General features: G+C 42.8%; 2 protein-coding genes across 3 annotated transcripts in view; one reads left to right on the forward strand and one right to left on the reverse strand.

Moving 5' to 3' along the window:
* Positions 1-22,210, reverse strand: part of SH3BGRL2 (SH3 domain binding glutamate rich protein like 2) — a 47,762-nt gene that overhangs the window by 11,883 nt on the left and 13,669 nt on the right. For both annotated transcript variants that reach the window (XM_071741494.1, XM_071741493.1), the window contains exon 2: positions 11,014-11,199. In XM_071741494.1, the coding sequence (XP_071597595.1) occupies positions 11,014-11,199 (186 nt within the window). The remainder of the gene's footprint in view (positions 1-11,013; positions 11,200-22,210) is intronic.
* LOC139795049 (uncharacterized) lies at positions 3,487-8,207 on the forward strand. The gene is made up of 3 exons (XM_071741492.1): positions 3,487-3,854; positions 6,048-6,169; positions 6,344-8,207. Exon 3 carries the CDS (start codon positions 6,531-6,533, stop codon positions 7,644-7,646), a length of 1,116 nt encoding a protein of 371 aa, XP_071597593.1. The 5' UTR covers positions 3,487-3,854; positions 6,048-6,169; positions 6,344-6,530; the 3' UTR covers positions 7,647-8,207.

The raw sequence follows: 22,210 nt of genomic DNA on the forward strand, positions 1-22,210 counted from the left end.
CAGCATTTTGTTAAGCAGGTACACTGAGGCTTGTTTAAATGAACACTGTCACTGCTGGGACAAATTATTTACTGCACACCAAAGTTAAAATTGGCAGTACTGCAGAGCAGCATAAGTAATTTTTTGTGCCTCAAGGAATATCAGTGTGATGGCATTGGTCAAAGTAAAACATTGACACAAAGTAGATTTCATTTACAATTAGCAATTATACAGACACTGTCTATCCATTACTGACACTGAAATTGGGAGAACTTTTTATCTAATGAAGTTTCAAAGGCAGTAACTGCGAATAAAATTCTTCCCATTAAGTTTCTTTAAAAGAGCAAGTTGGATTTGCTGCTGTTTGCTTTGAGTTTGCAACAAGAGAAAGATCAAGCTTGTTAAACATTTCAGACAAATTCTTATTACTTACAACACTATGAAGCACAAAAACAAGGAAACTGCTCAAATGCAGTTCACATTGCTTTTTATACAGATTTTTTTAAATGCACTAATTATTGGACAGCACTTAAAGATAAGTCTACTAGCACACTGTTTGAATTTGTTTCCCCTTGGCAACAATTTTTTAATATATGATCTGTCTGTTCTTATAATTGCTTACAGGTAATTGCTATTAGAGTGGGGAACTTATAGCTTAATATATAAAATCCACACTCTGCTATTGACTGGGCTTATATTGTGTGCCATAGAGAATGAGGTGTTAGCATCCTTCCTGAAAAGGGCAATCCAGTTCTCTTGGACAGATGACATTCATTACTGATCTGGTTAGGATTACAATGAAAAGCTCTTACTCATCTCTCCTTGGAGAATGTGTGTGTGCAGGGTGAGTCTTTTTTGGTATTATATAAACACAAAAATAAGATCTTGTCTGCACAACCCAGGACAGCGTAAACATGGCAGTTTTCAATTAGCTAACCTGATAAGATTTCTGGACAGGATTTTTAAAGAGCTTATACAATTGACTCTACAAAGCGACCTGTTACTCCTCTCCTAAGGGCCAGATGTTTATTTCAGTCATCTCTTGTTGTAGGCTTCCGAAAACAAAGGCTCCAATAGAAGGCAGCAGATGTCTGCTGCAGCTCTGTTGTTTGGTCAGTACATGACGAACTCAGGGCTGATGTGATGTTTGCCATTCAGTCAGCAGCTGTGACAGGGTACACAGCCATCAGCTGTCTAAGAACCAATATCCCCTTACCTCTAAGACAGGGAGTTCAAGTGAGTCCAAGCCTTCCTCCCTGGAAGTACTGAAGACCTCAAATTGGCATGGTGCCCACCTGGGGCAGGGCACTTTGCTGGGGTAGTCAGTGGCAGAATCAGTAAGTACTACAGATGACAACAGGTGCCACCTCCCCCTTTCGTGCACCTTCCAGCTCATCGTGTTATTTTACAGGTTGTTGGGGATCAGAATTTTATCAAATCAGACTGTGTCCAGTTCTGGGCCCCTCAGTTCAGGAAGGATATCGAGGTCCTGGAGCAGGTCCAAAGGAGGGCAACCAGGCTGGTGAAGGGACTCCAGCACAGGCCCTATGAGGAGAGGCTGAGGGAGCTGGGGCTGTTCAGCCTGGAGAAGAGGAGGCTCAGAGGAGACCTCATCACTCTCTACAACTCCCTGAAAGGAGGGTGTAGCCAGGGGGGGGTTGGTCTCTTTTCCCAGGCAACCCTCAGCAAGACAAGAGGGCACGGTCTCAAGTTGTGCTGGGGGAGGTTTAGGTTGGACATTAGAAAGAATTTCTTTACTGAGAGGGTGATCAGACATTGGAATGGGCTGCCCAGGGAAGTGGTGGATTCTCCGTCCCTGGAGACATTTAAAAAGAGACTGGATGTGGCACTCAGTGCCATGGTCTGGTAACTGCAGCGGGAGTGGATCAAGGGCTGGACTTGATGATCTCTGAGGTCCCTTCCAACCCAGCCAATTCTATGATTCTATGATTCTATTACAGGAGTCTGAGAGAGGGAGAGACTTCAGGGAGTTAATTGGGGCAGTCATCTTTTGACATGAAATCATGGCTAAAAGACATAAATTGACCATGCTGCACAGAAGCTCTGCATGAACTTGTTCTAACTTGGACATGTTCTAAGGTAGCTGTAACTTTACAAGGGAAATTACAACTACATGTTTGGCTTTTTTCCTTTTAGAGGTGAAATCTCAGACCACTAAATGTATGGATTTCCCCCTCCCAGACATTTATTTTAGGAATCGGACACTGGCAGAATCATCCTTCAACCCTTTGTTTTCAGTGGTTGATTCAGAGAATAAAAGAAATGCTAATCTACTGAAGAAAGAAGGAAGCCACACTAATTGTAAGGGTGCTGCAATGTATTAGCAGCATTTTTACTTATAAATGGATTGTAACTTTGATATATCTTCAAAGCATGTCTCAGAACATAATCATATTAGCACAATTGCAAGTGTAACAGTGGTGCACTCAATTTCTTATTTCATCCTGATCCTTACCTTGTCCAGCACCACATGCCCTGAGTTCTACTGTCACTTAGTAAGCTTTCTTATCCTTTCTTCAGTATATTTTAATAGACCAGACTCTTCATGAAAGACTTTAACAAAAGTAGTCATGATACCTTCAGTAATAAAGACCTTCTCCCCAAGAAAGTATGGCACAATGGGAAGTTTCCATGCAAAGGAAAATTAGGAACCCAAACAAAACTATTAGTAGCTTCTGTCACACTTACTCATTACCCCAAGTTCTTGAGAACATCCATCTAATAAATAAAAAACTCTAAAAAAAAAAGCGTTATTTTCTACTAGCTCCTGTATAAGTGAAAATTCTAATTTTATACAGGTCACCTTTAAATGTTTTAAAATACATAAACACAACAATAAAATATATTTAGTAAACAGTGTCTGAAAAGAGTGAGTTACCTCCAGAAAGGTACCAAATATTGACAAATGCATTATTTATGTAGTGGAACAGTTTACAAGAAAAATACCTGCAAATGAACCTTGAAAGGGCTATTCGTGAAGTTTAGAGATAAAGAGTCCAAATAAAAACTGTGGTGCTTAACAGGAATGTACCTCCTGCACTACAGGGTAAGCACCAGCAGTAAGACAATACTGGTACCAGTTCTAACTGCTCTGGGGAAGACAAAATTCTTGGATTATTTTTATTACTCCAGCGTGGGCAGAGTCACAGCTGCTTCGGGAACTGACACCTCCCCTGGAAAGGGGTTCTCAACAGCTCCAGGTCCACATCTGCCCCTCTCTGTGCTCCTCCATGGGCTGCAGGGGGACAGCTGCCATCCCACCACGGACACCTCTGCCCCGGCATCTCCTCCATCCCCTTCCTCACTGAACTTGGTGTCTCTGCTCAGGTTTTGCTCGCAGGTTTTCCTCTCCCCTGCAGGCCTTTTACCGCTTTCCTTTTCCCCTTCTCCGGTATCACTAATCGCACAGGCACCCTCGCTGATGGGCTCGGCCTTGGCCAGAAGCGGGTCCGGCTTCGGAACCGGAGCAGCCTCCATCAGCTTCTCAGCCGCCTCCCCCGCCGCCCGCCAGCCCCAGCACCCACTGGAATGCGGGTTTCCATGGCGATCAAGGCCCTCAGTGGTTCCCTATCAGCCCGGCTATACAGCTAGGAGGAGCGAAGCGCAGGGCACCTGACCCAATCTGGCCAACAGAAGTATTTCATACCTTAAACGTCACGCTCCCTATAAATCGGAAAGTTTGGGCCCCTGGGCTCTCTTCCCTCAGTGGCTGCCGTCCCGGGAGGGTTCGGCCCGTCCCTTCGCCCCCGAGGCCCAGGGTGTTTCTGGTGTGAGGGTCCAGCTTTGGTGCTGGCTGTGGTGGACATCCAACATTTCGTGCTGGGAGCGCACACACCTCCTCGGTGCTACACGGGGTGAGTACAACTGTGTCATATTACGGGGTTTTAGTATTATTATTATCATTATTATTATTTTACGAAATCTCTTTCGAAGTGCTGGGTGGGGAGGGGTCATCGGGTGAGAGAAGAGCTGGCTAAGTGAAGGCAGTGATCTCTGAGCAATTTATACAAACTTTTATGTAGTGAGATGAGCCCTCTTCAAAAGTTAGACCCCTACCAGCCCGATGCTAAGTGAGGTGCCCGAGGAGACATCCCCAAGGGTGCAGGGAACCCAGGGTGGACTTGCTGAGTCCCTCATGAGCCTCAGTGCTGGCCCAGTTCCTGAAGGGAACATGAGGGATTGTGTCAATGTTCCTTGAGGATCTAGAGGCAGGGTTCAAGTTCTCTGTGCTTGAAGCCACAAGAATAATGACAAACTCACCAACCACAGGCCAGGGCAGAAAGGCAGCCTCTGGAGAGTTTCCTTAAGTCCCCTCTTTCCTCTTCTTTCTCTTAGCAGTGAGTAGTTACTGATTTGTCATTTGACTCATTAAAAAAAAGGAGAAAAAAAAAAAGGAAGAAAAAGAAATGTGTGTGTGTATCTTTCCAGGATCTTTAAAAAAAAAAAATACCGATACTTAACAGTGCAAAGAAATGTGCCACAGCAATTGCCTGTGCACTGGATACTGGATAGTTTCTTGAGAACACTGCATCTCTTTCAGCAGCCTGGTTTGTTTCTTCCTTGTCTGTAGGCCTGCACTGTTTTGATGGAGTTGATACCCATATATTAGATTTCAAGGAAGGACAGGAAATATCATGTATCTGTCTCTACTGCTGTGCCCACTGGACACTCTGTCAGGGCTTACCTTAACACTAAAACATTAGAGTAGCTTCTAAGGGAGAGGGTTGGGGAAAGATTTTAAAAAAAAAAAAAAAAAAAGAGACAGCCTGCTATGTAAATATTTTCCCTTCAGCTTAAACTCCCACCTGCAAACAGATTTCCTTTAAATTTTAGTTGGGCTAAGTTTCAGGCACTAGCATACCAGTGGCAGATTTCTGCATCTCAGACTGGCACTGTTTCAATGTGCTAACTTGGAGCTTCATGAGCTGAAAATTGGAGAAATTTTCACTGGGAAGTGGAGATTTATAATCTTCTGAAAGGTCCAGGAGGCACTTCTAGTCTAAGGAGCGTTTTGCATTCAGTTGTGGAGATTTCAGAGAAAGCAGAAGAGGGAGGTGTGAGGCACAGGCCTAATTTCAGACATCACTTCTCCAGCATCTCTTGCTGCTTTAAGAGCTCTCTATATCCAGTGTTCTGGCTGCTGCAGGCCCTGTTTGGATACATGTTCCTATGACTCCTTACCTACCATGTAAAAAAGCTGGAGCCCTAGCTGGGGGCTAGTACACTCCAGAAGCCACCTGCCCAAATTATAAGCCTTTAAGTGCTTGACATCATGCTATATTCCTTTTGTGAATCTGGTCTTTAATATAATGCATTAATCTGCAGTAATCTTCCCATCTGTCTGGACTTGCCATGGTCTGTGCAAAAATCCTACCAGCAGTACCATAGAAAAATCTGAATAACTCACATGCAAAATGTGGCTGTGTAAAGCAAATTTACAATGGGAGGTAGAGAATTCAGAATTTTTTTTACAACTTTGAAACCAAAGGATTAGTTAGTGAAATCTTAGAAAACAAACTAAACTCTTCATGTTTTTTACGGGGTCTGGCTGGGATGGAGTTAATTTTCTTCACAGCAGCCCCTGTGATGCTGTGTTTTGTAATATGTGACTACAACTGGGGTCAACCTACAGCAGTCCTTTTTGGCTCCTGAACAGGGACTTGAAAGTGTTCGAGATAATGACAGATTTGCTCAGTGTGTTGGATTGAATTTACAGCTGTTAACACCTGTTCAGCTGTTACTTAGCATGCTGTTACTTCTTGTTGCTGGTTACCTTGTAGACTTGCTTGTTCTCAAAGCTTGCTTTTTTCCCTCTGCTGCTTGCTCCCTTTCTTCCTGTACATCAAACTCACCCTGGCTGTTTTCATTTTTTTCTGGTTTCTGTGTCATTTCTCACTTTTTTTTGCTTTGTCTGGGAGAGCCATGATACAAGCATTGGCCTTGAGACTTATCTGTTATTTGGAGCCTGAACTGCTGCCATCCCAGTACTCTGGGAACCATCTCATGGACAGAACAAGAAATTACACCTTTCTCCTTTTCTCCTACAGGAGCCACTTGTGAAGGAAATAAAGAACAGCATCTTCCCTTTCTCCACCAAAGATGTTTCAGCCCTTTTTGAGATGACCCTTCAGTTTCTTGAAGACTCCAGTGTAACCAGAAGTGTGTATTGGTGAGTGCAGAGAAGCTGATTTTGGCATTTCATACGGTTAACCAGACAGGGGAGAATGCCAGACAGGTTGCCTTGAGGCAACCAATTCCCAGGTGGCAATGTGTGTGGGAGGATTTGGGTTGGTGCCTAGATGAGTTTTCACTTCTGATGGTGTGGGTCTTCATTCCTGAACAGATGGGGAATCCTACTGAACTGGCAGACCACTTGAAGGAAGGATTCCCTTGCATCTAGCATAAAGACAGAACTTCCAGCATCGTGTTGGGGCCCAGGGTAGGCCTGTGCTCAAAGAAACAAGAGGGTTTCTGGATCTGACCACACGCAGACAGACACTGTGAGGTCCTCTGGATCTGAGGACATAGAAATGGATACTGTGAAGGTCATTGGGTATGAGGACACACAGACAGACACTGTGGAAAAAACAGAAACCCAGCCTTCAAATACTATAGTTCTTCATACAGTCAAGAAGAAACAACGGAGGCATCGGTCGACCAAAGCAGTAAAGAAGACAGAAGCTCCTCCTGAGGGAGAGCAGGAAGAACAGGTCATGGACTGTCCAGAAGGCAGATGTTTCAAAGCACTGCCTGAGGAGACCACCCTCTATACTCATGCCAGAGAACCCCCACCATATAATAAATTACCCGAAAATGAAAAACAATATGCTCTGTTTATTGATGGGACCTGTCGTATTGTGGGAGAACACTGGAAGTGGAAAGCTGCCGTGTGGAGTCCCACAAGCAAAGTTACAACAACTATGGAAGGTGTGGGTGAATCGAGTCAGTTTGCAGAAGTGAAAGCCATCCAGCTGGCCCTAGACATCGCCGAAAGAGAGAAGTGGCCAGTGCTCTATCTCTACACTGACTCAGAGAGGGTGGCAAATGGGCTGTGGGGGTGGCTGCAGCAACAGAAGCTGACTAACTGGCAGGGGAGAAGTAAGCCCACCTGGGATGCTGCACTGTGGCAAGACATTGCTGCCCGGCTGGAAAACCTCAATGTAAAAGTAGGTTATGTAGAGACTCCTGTGCCCAAGAGCCGTGACACCGAAGGACGTGGAAAAAAGGAAGAGGAGCAGGTGGATGAGGATGCAGTAAATTATTTGTCCAAGATAGACCTGGGCTGGGACCTTAAGGGTGAGATGCTCGTAGCTCAGTGGGCCCATAACTCATGGGGACACATGGGAAGAGAGTCAATGTATAGATGGGCTCGTGCTCGTGGGGTGGACCTGAGCAGTGAAGCCATCGAAGAGGTGATCCGCCAGTGTGAGATCTGTGCTGCAAGGAAAGGGATGAAGCTTCGCCCCTCCGGAGAAAAGTGGCTGGGAAAGAACGTGTGGGTTGCACCTCCCTCAGGAAAAGGCAAACCCGTTCGTGGGGTTCCTTTTGCTCAGGGGGTAGATTGTGATTGGCTGGTTATGCTGAAGGATGGGGAAGTCCGAGGTGTGTCTGAAGAAGATTTAAGCTTGGAGGAAAATAATCCGTGATTTGAGTTGTATGTCACAGCTGGATGTTAAAAGTGCTACAGCAGGAGCCACTAAAACTTGAGGATGAGCCATGTAAGAAACTAAGGAAGTCACAGCTGGTTGCAATGTCAAACAACCCAACCCAACACACCAGCTCCTATTAAGGTTCTACTTGTCCTTTTTTTTTTTTTTAGCTTTTCCAAGTTATCTCCACTTTTCTTTATGCAAAGTGCACGAGTTCCCTTATGGCATATGCAGTAGACACTAGCATTTCCTTACTTATTACACTAACTAAAGCAAGGTAACTGTAGTATTTTCAGATTTACACTACCATAAACCAGAAAAGCAGGCTCATGTCTCTGATTTGTCTGAAATACAGACTCTTTTCTCCCTCACAATGTTATAGCAATGTCACTAAGATGAAACAACAGATTGTAAAGTCATAAATATTTGTAAATTATCATAGTGTCTGTGTTACTACATAACACTGGATTATCAGTAAAATTATTTGGGCTCTTGTGTGCTCACAGCTCTTGTTCACAGGAAATAAAAATAGTACTTGCTGAGTACTTTATTTCAAAATCTGTTAGCAGAACTTGTTACTAAAATATTGGGGAGTGCATTGCAGAAGACTGAGAAAAGGACAAGATATATTAATGATTACATCAACTCAGAAAAATTTCAAGGTCTTGCTTACACAGCAAAACATGGAGTTTCTCTGTTGGTAACAGAAGGATCCCTCTCCCTGTGGTACCAGATGGTTTGTGAACAGTAAGCATTGGTCATCTTTCTGTACCTTTCTCCCCTGATACCAGATACCAGGTGTTCATATGGCTGACACCAATTGATTTCGGGTACTTTCTGAAAATACCAAAGACAAACTTCCTGTGTACTGTAGTTACATTCTGAGGAGTTGTTTTTTGTTTTTTTTTTTCAAACAGTAATGTCCTAGACACAAAAATGTGTTCTAAGATAATACCATTATGTGCATTGCTGCAGTTTTCTACAAAAGAGAAGATGGGGAGGGGGAAAAAACCCCAAACTATTAATGCTTTTACTAACACAGAAACTCAGTGTATGGCTATGAACATGACATTGAGTCATGGCTTGTAGAACATATGCTTGTAAACCTCTGGTGAAATAACATGGACAAAATAAAAAGTGCACCTATTTTACTTTGCCTTGTCTAGCCCTCATACATTTAGAGGAACAGCAGTGAATCTGAGCAGTTTGTAGTGTCTGTACTGCCAGTAACAATATACAGAATAAGTACTTAGGCAGTTCCTGGTGAGATGGCAGAACTGGCAGGCAGAAAAAGAGACAATGTCTGTTAATAGGGCAAATTGGATTAGAAATTGCTTGGACACAAATCAGGAATGATGAGCTACAATTCTCACCAGCTCGATTAATGGAAAGCTCAGTGGATATTTTTTTCATTTTAAGTTATTTAGTAGTGATTTATTTTAGAGTTTTTTTAGTTATTTATGTAGGGATAAACATATGAGGACACTCAGTGTGGAAATCACAGAGACACAAGACATGCAATGTCTGCTGACTTCATCTAATTGTGATATTTTAACCCTCTTTTCAGCACTGACCTCCTCTGCCTCCTGCCTAACATTTTGCCTCCACTCAATTACCTAAGAACTTAATTCAGTAATGCTGACTGATGAATGTTGGAGATCCTGTACATACATCTTCCTTCATCCTAGAAAACAGAAGTTTCTTTCAAAGCATGGTTGCTCTTTAAAAATGTTCACGCAGACAGTGAGGTCAAGTAATAGGATTAACTCTGCTCAACCAAAACAGCTATCAGCTGAGCAGTCAGATTAACAAGATCATCTCACATGTTGCATGACATCTTCCTTGCTAATTCCAAACAGCAGTTTGTAAAGCTACATTAAAATATGCTATAAAGACAAGCTGAAAGGGTGAGAAACAACAACTTAAAATGTAATTTTTAGGCTGACTAAAATGTAAATGTTGTTATTTGTAAGCGAGGTGGTTTCCCTATATGTGAGGGCCAAAATCCCTTCCATGCCCCAGATAAATTTCTTGAAATGACATTTCTTACCTGGAAGTGGGAAGATACAAGTTAAACTGCTGAGGTAAACAAGTAAGGCCAATGCAAAGCATATGGGAAGGATGTTAAATAACTCACTTCAAGAAGTCAGTTAGCTGCTGCATCATACCCAGCCTCTTTGCTGCTGTGGATCCTAAAGCATCTCTTATGCACTTCCTATATTAAACTAACAACTGCACTGTCATTGCACGTTCTCAGCAGATCCAAACAATCCATCAGTGAGAAGCAGCTTTGTGACAGCACTATTGCAGGGATGAAGTTAGAACCAGCTTGGATTTATCTTCACCACTTTATAGTCAGAAACCTACACAATGCCCACATTTACTCTGGTCCAACTATGATAGCTACATTCATTCTACTGAATTCACATTCAAACCCTTCTTCTCTACCAGCCAGTCTTAACAGGTGCCTCAAACCTGCCTCCTAAAGGATGCACAAGTCACACAGTTTAAGTATGAAAAGATGGCAGCAAGGCACAGAATGCCCAGCTGTGCCCTTTATAAGAGCTGTGGTCTTGTGTTCAAAGGTGAGTCCAAGTCCTGGGAAGATTCACCCAGCATACAACAGTGCCCATAACTCAGAGCTGCAGCACACCATACTAAGTAAGAGAGTAAAACATTCATATGGTGCCTTTCTCAACATACCTGCCAAAGGCTACCACTTCAGCTTGCATTAGTGGATGGAGAAGTTACTGCAGCTTACACCACCAGACAAAATAGCCCACCCACCAATCTGCTGTCAGACTCACAGGCTCTCCTGCTTAGCAGTCTTTCAGCAGAGAAAGACAAGTCTCAAGCTGATTTGCTTTAGGGAAAAAAATAAAACTATTCCACAGTTCAAACAGCAAATAGTTTTCATTTATCCTAAAGGCTTTCTGAGCATAAATGAAATTTACACTAAGCAGCAGAGAAGGAGCTTAATTACAATGACAATACAACTCAATCTAGCCAATGTTCTCATTTACTGAGCCAAAGACTTCCTTCTGAATATTTATGCTTGGACTAGACCGGGCATATAGTGGTCTCACAAGGGACTTTGCCATCACCAGATTGTACATGAAGTCCGTGACATTACCAATTCTTAAATTTGTGGAGGGAATCCACTAGCTGGAGACAACATTACAACTTACAGACGAAAGGTCTGAGTTTTGACTGATCGTTACTTGTTCTGACCACCTCACACTGTCACCATTAATTCAGATACTACTAGAGAAAGTTCAACAACCATTCCCAGCTTTTAAAATGTCCAACATGGGTATGGTATAGCATAGGATATTGTCCACTGACAATCATGGCAGCTACTTACTCCGCAGTACCGATCGTCACTGAATATCTGTGGTGGCAGTGGATTGCCTTGTGCAGGCTGCCTGTCCTCAGGAATATTTTTATACATCCATTGTCTTTTTTCCTCTGACATCGTGATATCCACTTCTTCAAACTCTATGCGATTGGCTTCCAGAAACCTCACCACATCTTGTTGCCTCTTCTTTATCTGGATGAAAGAAAAAAAGCCAAAACCAATACTCAGTGCAAGTCTCCCATTACCCAGACATGCTTACAGACCTCAGACCATTCCTCACCTCCCATCCCACTTGCACAGGATGGGAAGTCACAGGCCCAGGAAGACAAAGGAGAAAACACTTTTTTTTTTCCAGTTTTAAATTCATAAATGTTAAACACTTCATCTCATTTCTCGAAGGCTGTCTCTCCAGTTCAACTGCGGGCATTTCAGCCTCTGTTCTCTACAGATGCTTTAAAAAAACATAAACTCTATGGCAGTCTTCATAAATAGGAGTTAAAAGAGGCAGCTGCTTTTCAAGGTCATTAGAGGTTACAATTTTTAAATATAGAGGCACCTAGAAATGCAAGGTGAGCAGCTTGGCAAGTCCCAGAAGAATCTGTTTCTCTAAGTGTTGGTACATCTGAAAAAAAACCTCACACCCCAACTACACACATCCTGGTTTTCCTAGACACCTACATGTCTTTTAAAAATGCAGCTTGATGTTCCCTGAGCTTGTTGAATCTTTAATTAAGACTGTCTGTCTGTATAATACACATGCCTAAAAATAAGTATGAACGCATCCCTTGAAAATTAGCTTCTAAAATGCATGAGGTTTGTACTAAATGTACAGGGTTTCTGCCCCTCAAGGAGAATATAATCTTTATGCAAAAGCCTAACAAGAGGCAGAACTGTCCCTGGCAGTTTTTAGCTCATTGTAGCTAACTAAGACAAACCTTTAACAGCCAGCTGGGCTTCAAGAAGCTCAGGTAAAACACTCAGGTGAAAACTATTTCTGCCTCAAATAGGACTTTATATCAAGATAGACTGAGGAAAGCTACCTAGGCACATTCAGCTAGGTCTGCTCTTCAGTCCGTACTGTACTTTTTGCATCAATTTAAGGAAATCAATTCTTTCTGAAAGGAACTATAAACAATTTGTTGTGGGGTTTGTTTTTTTTTTTTTTACAGGATTAATCAACAGCATTATTTGAACTAAAGAAACACAGCTTTAATAATTTAACAGTATTCCTGGGATGTCAGATCCGCAGGGTTGCTGACTGGCATAAAGCCCAGGTGGATGAATCATGCCTGTGGGTATCATACGACCTAGATACTATTTGGAAATCAGAAGATTTTTAAAGTGTATGTGCCAGTTATTCTTGTCACACAACCCATTCTGTCTTCCTAAATGCATCACAGAAATACATAACTTTTGTAGGTAACTTTGGTGCAGTCATAGTTTCTTTGAAATACGAGGACAGCCATCCCAACAAACTGCACAGACAAAGCTCTGAACTGATTACTGTCTTTCTTAAGTATGCTGCAAAGTAAATTTATGTCTCAGTATCTTATTTTTTTCCTTGATACACCCCAAGATACACTTGGGGGGGTTCTTAGGCATATGTGAAAGGATCATTTTTTCACACAGAAGGCAGCCCTAAAATTGTGCAAATAATGCATTATCAACAACTGTAAAATTAGCACATCATCACCACTGCTGGTACTGAAGACAACATGCTCCCTTACCATCTCCCTAAAAACTGCAAAGACAAAATATGTTGTCACTGTAGAAGTGAAAGACAATGTAGAAGTATTTGCTTCTGTCTTTCACCAAAAAAAAGCCAGGAGAAAGGCCCAAAAGAGACACTCTTGAAATTTTCCCAAAACCAAATATTAAGTATTTGTACAAAGATAAATGAGGTGTCTAAAATAATGCTGTGTGGGAGAGGTAATTTCCTTACAGTGGAGTAGTGCTAAAACCAATGTGAATTCCCTTGTGCAGTGCTCAGAGCCTCTAGCAAACTGCACAGTGCCAGGGTCTGCCCCCTGGCCCTGAGGGATGCCATTTGGCCAAGTCTATTAAACCTGCAGCCTCTCAGAGTGGCTGCCTGCAAACTGCACATTGGGAATGATCCCTGCCATGCTGCAACATCCAAATCTTGGCCACAGACTGTGTGAGAGACTCTAAGTTTGCCTTGGCCAAACCTGTCTGTGCCAGGAAACATTCTTCAGTATCATAGAATCATAGAATCATAGAATTGGCTGGGTTGGAAGGGACCTCAGAGATCATCAAGTCCAACCCTTGATCCACTACCACTGCAGTTACCAGACCATGGCACTGAGTGCCACTTCCCTGGGCAGCCCATTCCAATGCTTGATCACCCTCTCAGTAAAGAAATTCTTTCTTATGTCCAACCTAAACCTCCCCCTGCACAACTTGAGACTGTGCCCTCTTGTCTTGCTGAGAGTTGCCTGGGAAAAGAGACCAACCCCCCCCTGGCTACACCCTCCTTTCAGGGAGTTGTAGAGAGTGATGAGGTCTCCTCTGAGCCTCCTCTTCTCCAGGCTGAACAGCCCCAGCTCCCTCAGCCTCTCCTCATAGGGCCTGTGCTTGAGTCCCTTCACCAGCCTGGTTGCCCTCCTTTGGACCTGCTCCAGCACCTCAGTCTCCTTCCTGAACTGAGGGGCCCAGAACTGGACACAGGACTCGAGGTGTGGCCTCACCAGCGCTGAGTACAGGGGCAGAATCCCTTCCTTGGACCTGCTGGCCACGCTGTTCCTGATACAGGCCAGGATGCCATTGGCCTTCTTGGCTACCTGGGCACACTGCTGGCTCATGTTCAGCTTCCTGTCAATCCAGACTCCCAGGTCCCTTTCTGCCTGGCTGCTCTCCAACCACTCTGTGCCCAGCCTGGAGCTCCCCATGGGGTTGTTGTGGCCAAAGTGCAGGACCCGGCACTTGGCCTTGTTGAACCTCATCCCATTGGAATCAGCCCAACTCTCCAGTCTGTCCAGGTCCCTCTGCAATATCACAGTACCAGAGACCTCCACTGCTCAGACCCAGCCCACGTACCAGAACACCTGTGTCTACAGGAACCTGGTTCCATCTCCGGCCTTCCAGTAGTCTGTATACTGGGCACAAGCTTCAGTGCAACCTAGATTTCATCAGACCCCCTACTATTTTACACTTCACACCATGAGAATTCTCTTGCAAACATTTCCTAATCTCTCCTTTTTATTTTTATAAAACTAATTAATTAAGATGTTGAAGTGAAATAAATTGTGGGGTGTTTTGTTTTTTTTTTTAGCCAGAAGCTTTGCAGTTCTCCACACGACATCTGCATGAGTTATCAGCTGTGGATGTGCCAGCTGCATAAATTAAAGAAAATGCCCTAAAAATTTTTAGCCAAAAAAAAATCACATGTTCTCCCTCAAGTGGTGCGACTCAAGCCTGTGAACTGAAACGAGAGCATTAGTTACATTTAAAATCCTATTAAATTATGCCTTGTTGTTTAAGATGGATGCTCAGAGCATCTGCCACAACAGAAGCCAGCTGATTATTCTCCAAGAAAACCACAGGACCTTTGTCTTCCTCTACAACTGGATCAGTGCCGCAGGAGTGCGTCAGCCTCACAACCCTGCCTGCAGCTCTCATCTCTGGTTCCTCTGAGCTCTAATAACTCCCAGCCACCACATGAAACACAGAGAAAAGACAACAGGGCACAAAGAGCAGTGTCAGTTCTTCCTCACTACCTACGTAGAGGATCTGAGCTCCTGTCAAGAGCCCCGTGGAGAAAAATTCACCCTCACCTGAAAAACTGTGGAGGTGGATACTTCAGCCCTCTTTGTGAAACTTAGACTGGTACCTTGCTGCTTTCAAGATTTCCAGAGTGTGAGGCAACAGAAAACAGAATACTCTCAAAAGAGTATTCTCCAGTAAAATCACAAGGACCATGTTCAGAAATCATTAGTTTATGGCTATTCATGCACCACTCTGGGAAAGCATCTCTATTCTTACCAAATAGACTGCTTTAGCATAAAAATATTTTGGTTTTAGTACCCTTCAGCACACCAGAAGACACTGCAAGATACACCATCCACATATATATTACACCCATGGTGAAGTTTCAGAGGAAAATCTTTAGATAATATGTTTCTAATCTATTTCTATTGCAGTGAAGAAAACTCTGATAAAGCTAATAGTCTACTACTATCAGTTGATGCTTATCTCCCATAATTTTAGCAGGATGATTGTTTTCTGAACATCATTTCTCTGGGTTTGGTTTTGTTGTTAATCTATATTTCTACTCACGGAAGTAAGATTGAAAAAAAATCCCCAGATATTTCTGCATTTTATCCTGGTATTTAGAGCTGATCTAAAGTGGCAAAAATCAGATGTCCATTTTGACATACAAAGCTGCTAAAATGAGTGAGTCACTTATTCAGTAGTCAAATTTATAAAGAAAATCTGTCTTAACTAAAGCATCCCAGCTTTCTCCCCTTGTCTTAATTTCTTTGTACTGGTTTGCAACAGGTTACAGAAGGATTGACTTTCAGACTGATTTGGAGAAATACTTCAAAGACATACTCAGGCCTACCCAGTTGGGACCACTGGGATTATCTGCTTAGACCTTCAGCATCCCTGAATTAATTCCTCTTAGGAGTAAAGAGTTTCCTTTGATTATTTTCTTTCCCCCTTAGGCTCATTCCTGAACTGATAATAAGAGAGTATCTGGTAACCTTTGTAAACTGTTCCCATAGTTAATTATCTGCTTTCACGTAAAATATTTGCTTGCCTCTGCTCAGAATTCACCTCATTTCCACCTTTCAGCCACGTTACTTAGTATATCTTTGGCTGAAAACTCTTCTGTTACAAGATTTCCCACACAACTTACAGGGAGAAGAAAGAGATCTCCCAGCTAACCTGAGCAGTGGCCTCTGGTAAGAAGAGAACTCCTACTGCTCATTTAACAGCAGACATCAACAGAAAAACTGCAGATGTTGCCATCATAAAGCATGTCCAGAGTAGAGCAGAAGTTTGGCAAAAGCAGATCACATCCTTTATCTAAAATCCCCTGGAAGCTTCTCATCACTTCCAATAGGTCACAATTATCTTCTTTTTTCCTCTTTCTATGCTTCCTGAACTAGTTTTCAGAAGATCTTTTTTACTAGAAAGGTTTGCCTACTGATGGCTGCTGAACCAGAGGCACATATCTTGTGGCCTCTCCATTACTAAGTGGCAGCAGCATTTCATTAATCTATACTATTTTAACCAAGCTATTCAATACCCTGCAAAAATCTCAGTGGTCCAGGATTTATCTAATCCAGATAGGACCAAGGAATGTTACTTCTACCATACTATAGGCAAGATGACTCAAGTAGCAGTATTAATAGGAACTGTGAAATAGCCATGATTAAAGATCGTGGCTTCTCCATTTAATTTCATTACCCCAATTAATACAAATGGGACAAAGCAGACACATTCTCAGTTTCAACTCTCTTCATGGTGTCAGCAGGCACATTGCTGAGTGTTTGATGCCCTACAAAGTGGACATGGGAGGCTGGTCTTCTGCTCTGGACTCTTAACTCCCACCTTCTAGAGATAAGGCATTCCCTGGACATCAGCCCTTCCACCTGCAAGTGAAGGGAATGCAAGAAGGTACCATTAAGTGCATTGGATGGTAAGTGAGATGTGTAGCACTGAGTGTCTTACAGCCTCTTCATCCTAGAACTGAAGGGTCCGAAAGCCCAACCTGAACTGTCCACTCCTCAGACAGATCCCAAGAGCAAAGACCCTGCCTTCTAGCACAAAATCCCACCTCTAAAAACATTCAGACCACACATGCTGAGAACAAGACCTTATGATGAGCATCTTCTAAGCTGGCTTGTCAGACCACAAATACACCTTAGAAGTCTGACATTAGAAAACAAAAAACAAAGAGAAAAAAAACCAAACAAACAACCTCAAAAAAAACCCCCATCAGAATGTATGTCTAAGTCCACCTCAGAGACTTGTTTCACAGACTAGCTTTTGTCTGTCTAGACCTGTGTCTCAGAAGATGGAGATGGTCCTAATAGTTCCCTTCCTTCTCCTTCAGTCTGGTTACTCTTTCTGATCCCTGTCCTTACTCCAGAACTGCAGCAGCCACGTTATCCATCCAATGAGTCAGCTGAAAACTGAATGTATTGCATTTGGCAGGGGCACCTTTAGGGTGCAGTTTGATGATACAGCTAAGCAGATCTCACTGCTGGCTGTCACTAAGATGACACAATATTCCTCCCTTCTGCCAAGTCCTGAACTTCCTTTGCCCAAGCATAGTGCAGGAACCAGGGGAACAAGGAAGGAGCATCAATACTGCCAGGCACCACAATCTCATCGGTTTGTATCAGTAGTAAAACTGCACCCTGAGAAAATGGCTCAGCAGAAGCTGAAACATGACCAGAGGTATTTGAAGCATGACAGAGGTATGAAGCATGACAGGTATTTGAGCTATGAATTGCATAAACAGCATTTGTGTTACTTAAACACAAGTTCCAGCTCACTCCCACAGCTGAAAATACCAAACAGGAGCCTCTGCCTTTACAAGTCATACAAACCTAACCAAAGGGGCTGTTGCTGTGTTAAAATGCAAGTGTGATAAAACTACTGCAAGGGATTATAATCTTCACTTTCTGTACAGATGAGGCTTGACACACACTCCCAGGTAATAAGGAGATTCCACACTCTAACAAAGAGAGGCAAGCCCCAACCACATCAAATGAACAGAATGCTAAACAGGGTAAACTGCAAACCTACTCACACTTTCCTTAGAAAAGCAAGGAGGGGGCAATGCCTCTTACAAACACACCAAGCAATATCTTCATTCTTATTTCCACTGAGTTTATCCTTTCATACAGAAGCACTGAAAAACAATCTCACACATTCACAAGGCTGACTGGCAAATCCTCGTGGTCCTGCTACATTTGGAACCCATAAGGACACAGAGTTTTGCTGCCAGATTTCTTTTTTTTTTTTTTTTTTTTGCCTGCCCTAGGAAAGGAGAGCACAATTGACCCCTGACAATTTTTGTTGTAGAGTGTGGCAGTGCTGTGACAGACCTTTACAAAGATTTGTATGATTAATTAATTGTTTTTGGCACAGGAAAGTACAACTCAGCTGTATACACAGGGAAAAAAGTGATGAGAAGCTGTAGTGAGGTGAAGCAAGGGTAATAAAGAATTTTTTAAAGTAAAAAAAAAAAAATCAGCCTTACATAACTATTCCCAAAAGTAAAGTAAGTGGCTAGCTGTCATAGAAAATACTGCATTACAAATGACAGAAGTACAGTCTTCTCACAACAGACCTGGAAATAGCTAAAGAACACCTCCAATGCTCCATCCTCAAGAGAATGTTTCAATATCCTAACAATTGACCACAGAATTTTTCAATCTGAAAAGAAAGAGATCAGTCTCTGAGCAGTGGCCACATGCAGCTTGCACTGCCCTGGTCTCCTGCTAGCAGCAACCTTCTGCTTGCATACGGAGATATAATTAAGGACACGCCATATGAAATACTCCATTGAACAGGGAAGGCAATCTGTTCAGCTTTATGCAAAATAAGTTTGCAGGTTCCTGGGAGCTGCTGAGACACTGCTTAGCCAGGCAATCTGCACACCTTTTCCCCTGTACAATATATGAATTGTATCTCTGAAAGATTCCAGTATTTAAGAAATGCAACTAAAAATTGAGCCAGGTTGTTTTTTAAAAGACTCCTAAACACAAAATGGCCAGCAAAGGAAAACCATTTATTTTCCTATAAAGCTACAGAATCATAGAATCAAAGAAAGGTCTGGGTTGGAAGGGACCTCTAAAGGTCACCTGCAGTAAGCAGGGATGCCTTCAACTAGATCATGTTGCTCAGAGTCTTGTTGAGCCTCACCTTCAATATCTCCAGGGATGAGGCCTCAACTTCTTCCCTGGGCAACCTGTTCCATTTTTCCACCACCCTCATGGTAAAGAATCTGTTCCTAACATCCAGTCTAAATCTACTCTAAGTTAAAACCGTTGCCCCCCATACTATCACTAGAGGCCTCCATAAATAGTGGAGCCTCCCTCTCCAACCTCCTTGTAAGCTCCTTCAGGTACTGGAAGGTCACTGTTAAGTCTCTCCAGAGCCTTCTCTTCTCCAGGCTGAACACCCCAACTCCCTCAGCCTGTCTCTGTAGGAGAGGTGTTCCAGCCTCCTGATCATTTTCCCTCTGGACCTACCCCATCAGGGTAGGTCTTTCCTGTCTTTCCTGTGCTGAGGGCTCCAGAGCTGGATGCAGTATGTAAGAGAAGAGAAGACACAGATATGGAACAAACAGGAAGACCAGGCAAGGAAAAAGAGATGGTTCTACAGAAATCCCAGCTACTGGCAGTGCTATGCAGGATGCCTTTGAGCAGTGTGTAGCTGAGAAAGCCTCTAAAGTCACTCCCAAGTCTACTTCTTTTGATTTTTTCTGCAATTAGGAAACAAGACTTGCCAATGATGTACACAAATGAGGTACCTGATCTCACCAGAATTTTCTTCTTGCAGTAGAAACAATGTGTTCCTACAGTGTTGAAAACTGACTTACATGTGAGTCTCTGCTGGACTGAAGGAAACCAGATGCTATTAAATCAAAATCTTGGCTCATTACTCCCCATCAAAGAATAAATATACCAGTTAAACTGAATCTATTTTCCAATTAGTGTCTTAACTTTGCATTCTGTTGCATCATCAACAACAACAAAACCCAGTGTTGCTTGTAGGAATAAAAAATGGCTGAAACAAAGAGACACTAGAATTGCAACAGGAACTGAAACAGACCTTGGAAGTCCCACTGAGTGTCCAGGCAGGCAGCTCCAAATCGAAGTCCTTGACAGACTGGCAGCCAGAGGACTCCACACAGACTGAGAAATGTAGTGACAGGATCCCCATCCTAGCCCAGTGGGCAGCAGGTGACTGCCAAGCTTCAGGTCAGGATGTGCTGCTGATTGCTCTGGTAGGGAAGCTTGCAAAACCTACAGCAGTTGGAATCATAACCATACAGCAAGAGCTCCATTCTGCAGAATCACACTATCCTGAAAATGTATGCACTTCTATTTATCAATATCCATGCTTGAAGTTACATTTGTGCTACAGATACAGGATTTTTCCCAGTCATACATATTCTCTGGTGTGAGGTGAAGGGTGCTGGTTCTTCTTCCACTGGGCCTTTAGCTAAAACAAAAGGCAGGGTCCCAGAGCATGCTGGTCTTGGTCTTTTTAAAAGTGTCTCAGCTGACAGCGAGCCAAAAAATCTCAAAAAAATATTAGGTTTATGTGCCAGGACAGTTTTGTGTTGTTTGTCTGGGTTTTTTTAAGCAAGGCTGGGAATTCTGGTGGCTAGCACAAAAGGTGAGACAAACTTTCAGCAGCCTGGAAGGTTTCAGGGATTCATAAAGCATATTCTCATCTACCAAAAACTTCTTTTGATGGAATCACCCTGCAGGACTATAATAATTCATTTCAAAAGACTAACAATTCAAACTGCAGCTGGCAGCTAACATCTTTCAATAGATAGATGCTTTTGTTTGTAATTTACCATACATTTCAGTAATTCGGGGAAGTGGTTAAAGAGAAAGTGTTATTTTCATGCATTTTTCCCACAGAAACCCCTCAAAGTTTCCAGAGAAATATTTAAATCTCCTGTTTAGCATTCCACATTTAACTCCTCCTCATACTAGTCTCTTTTGTCAAAGTGGCATATTTATAGCAAGTATTTTGCGTCATGGAAGAAACTCTTTCAACAAGCAAAATCTTTCTGCTTTTTCAAAATGTATGCTACACATAAATATTTTTTTTTTGCAGTATTGCAAGCCTTATGAATTCAGATGTTCTTTAGTACCTCCTAATTAAAAAAGAGTTGTTCTCTGATCTCCATGCAATATTACATTTATGCCATTTGTATTATTATTCCCTGCTGGAAAGCAGCTCCATGGGGAAAGACCTTGGAGTCCTAGTGAACAGGAAATTCTCCACAGGCCAGCAATGTGCCCTTGTAGCCAGAGGGGCCAATGGTATCCTTAGGTGCATCAAGAAAAGTGTGTCCAGCAGATCTAGGGAGGTTCTCCTTCTCTACTCTATCTGATAAGACCACACTTGGAATACTGTATCTTGTTTTGGGCTCCCTGGTTAACAGGCATCTTCTGGAGAGAGTCCAACAAAGAGCTACAAGGAAGATTAAGGGACTTAAACATCTCTCCTGTGAAGAAAGACTGAGAGAACTGGGGCTGTTTAGCTTTGAGAAAAGAAGGCTGAGAGGGGATCTTATTAATGTCTATAAATATCTGAGGGGTGTGTGTCAAGAGGACGAGACCTCTCTCTTTTCAGTGGTGCCCAGTAATAGGACAAGAATAAGGGGTTTAAACTAGAATATAGAAAGCTCCACCTCAACATGAGGAGAAATTTCTTTACTGTGAGGGTGACAGAGCACTGGGACAGGCTGCCCGGAGAGGTTGTGGAGTCTCCTTCCCTGGAGAGACTCAAAGCTCACCTGGATGTATTCCTGTGCAGCATGCCCTAGGTTATCCTGCTTTGGCAGGGGGTTGGAGTAGAGGATCTCTAGAGTTCCCTTCCTAACATTCTATGATTGTATGATTCTATATTTTCATTTCTTTTGATTTCTGTAAGTTATTTGATTCTGAAGAACCTTTGCTTCCCAGTGAAGTCCCTGTTCAGTAAGGAAGCTGAAAACTGTTAAGTTCTGAACTATTGGAAACCCAGTCCTTAGCCCTGCAGTGATGAACAGAAAATTGAACTTTGCATCTCACAGTTCCTCCTGCAGAGTTAGGAGAGCAGGGAAATCCAACATGAAAATCCAACGCTGCTATAGCTGAAAATCTGCAGAGGTTTAAGAGATACCACTTTGTTAATGTGAATCAGGCTTGCTTGGTAGAATTATGATTTTTTGGAGGGAAGAAAAACACTATAACTATGCCTTGTTTCTTTATTTTCTTACAATGTGTTAAATATTCAGTAATTGTTTAGAGTTCATTGAAACAGCACTGAAGAGAGCACTTTTACAGGCAGGTTTTGAAAAGCAAATGCAGTGTGCCCTGGCAGCCAAGAGGGCAAACTGCATCCGGGGGTTCACCAAACACAGAAAACCTGTGTGTCCCACTGTATTTAGCACTGGGACAGCCTCACCTGAGTACCATGTGCAGTTCTGGGCTCCACA

The sequence above is a fragment of the Heliangelus exortis genome, chromosome 3 (genome assembly GCF_036169615.1).
Source record: "Heliangelus exortis chromosome 3, bHelExo1.hap1, whole genome shotgun sequence".
NCBI classification, from domain to species: Eukaryota; Metazoa; Chordata; class Aves; order Apodiformes; family Trochilidae; genus Heliangelus; species Heliangelus exortis.

Coding starts and splice junctions, on each gene's coding strand:
- LOC139795049 (XM_071741492.1), top strand. CDS start 6,531: ATGGATACTGTGAAGGTCATTGGGTATGAGGACACACAGACAGACACT.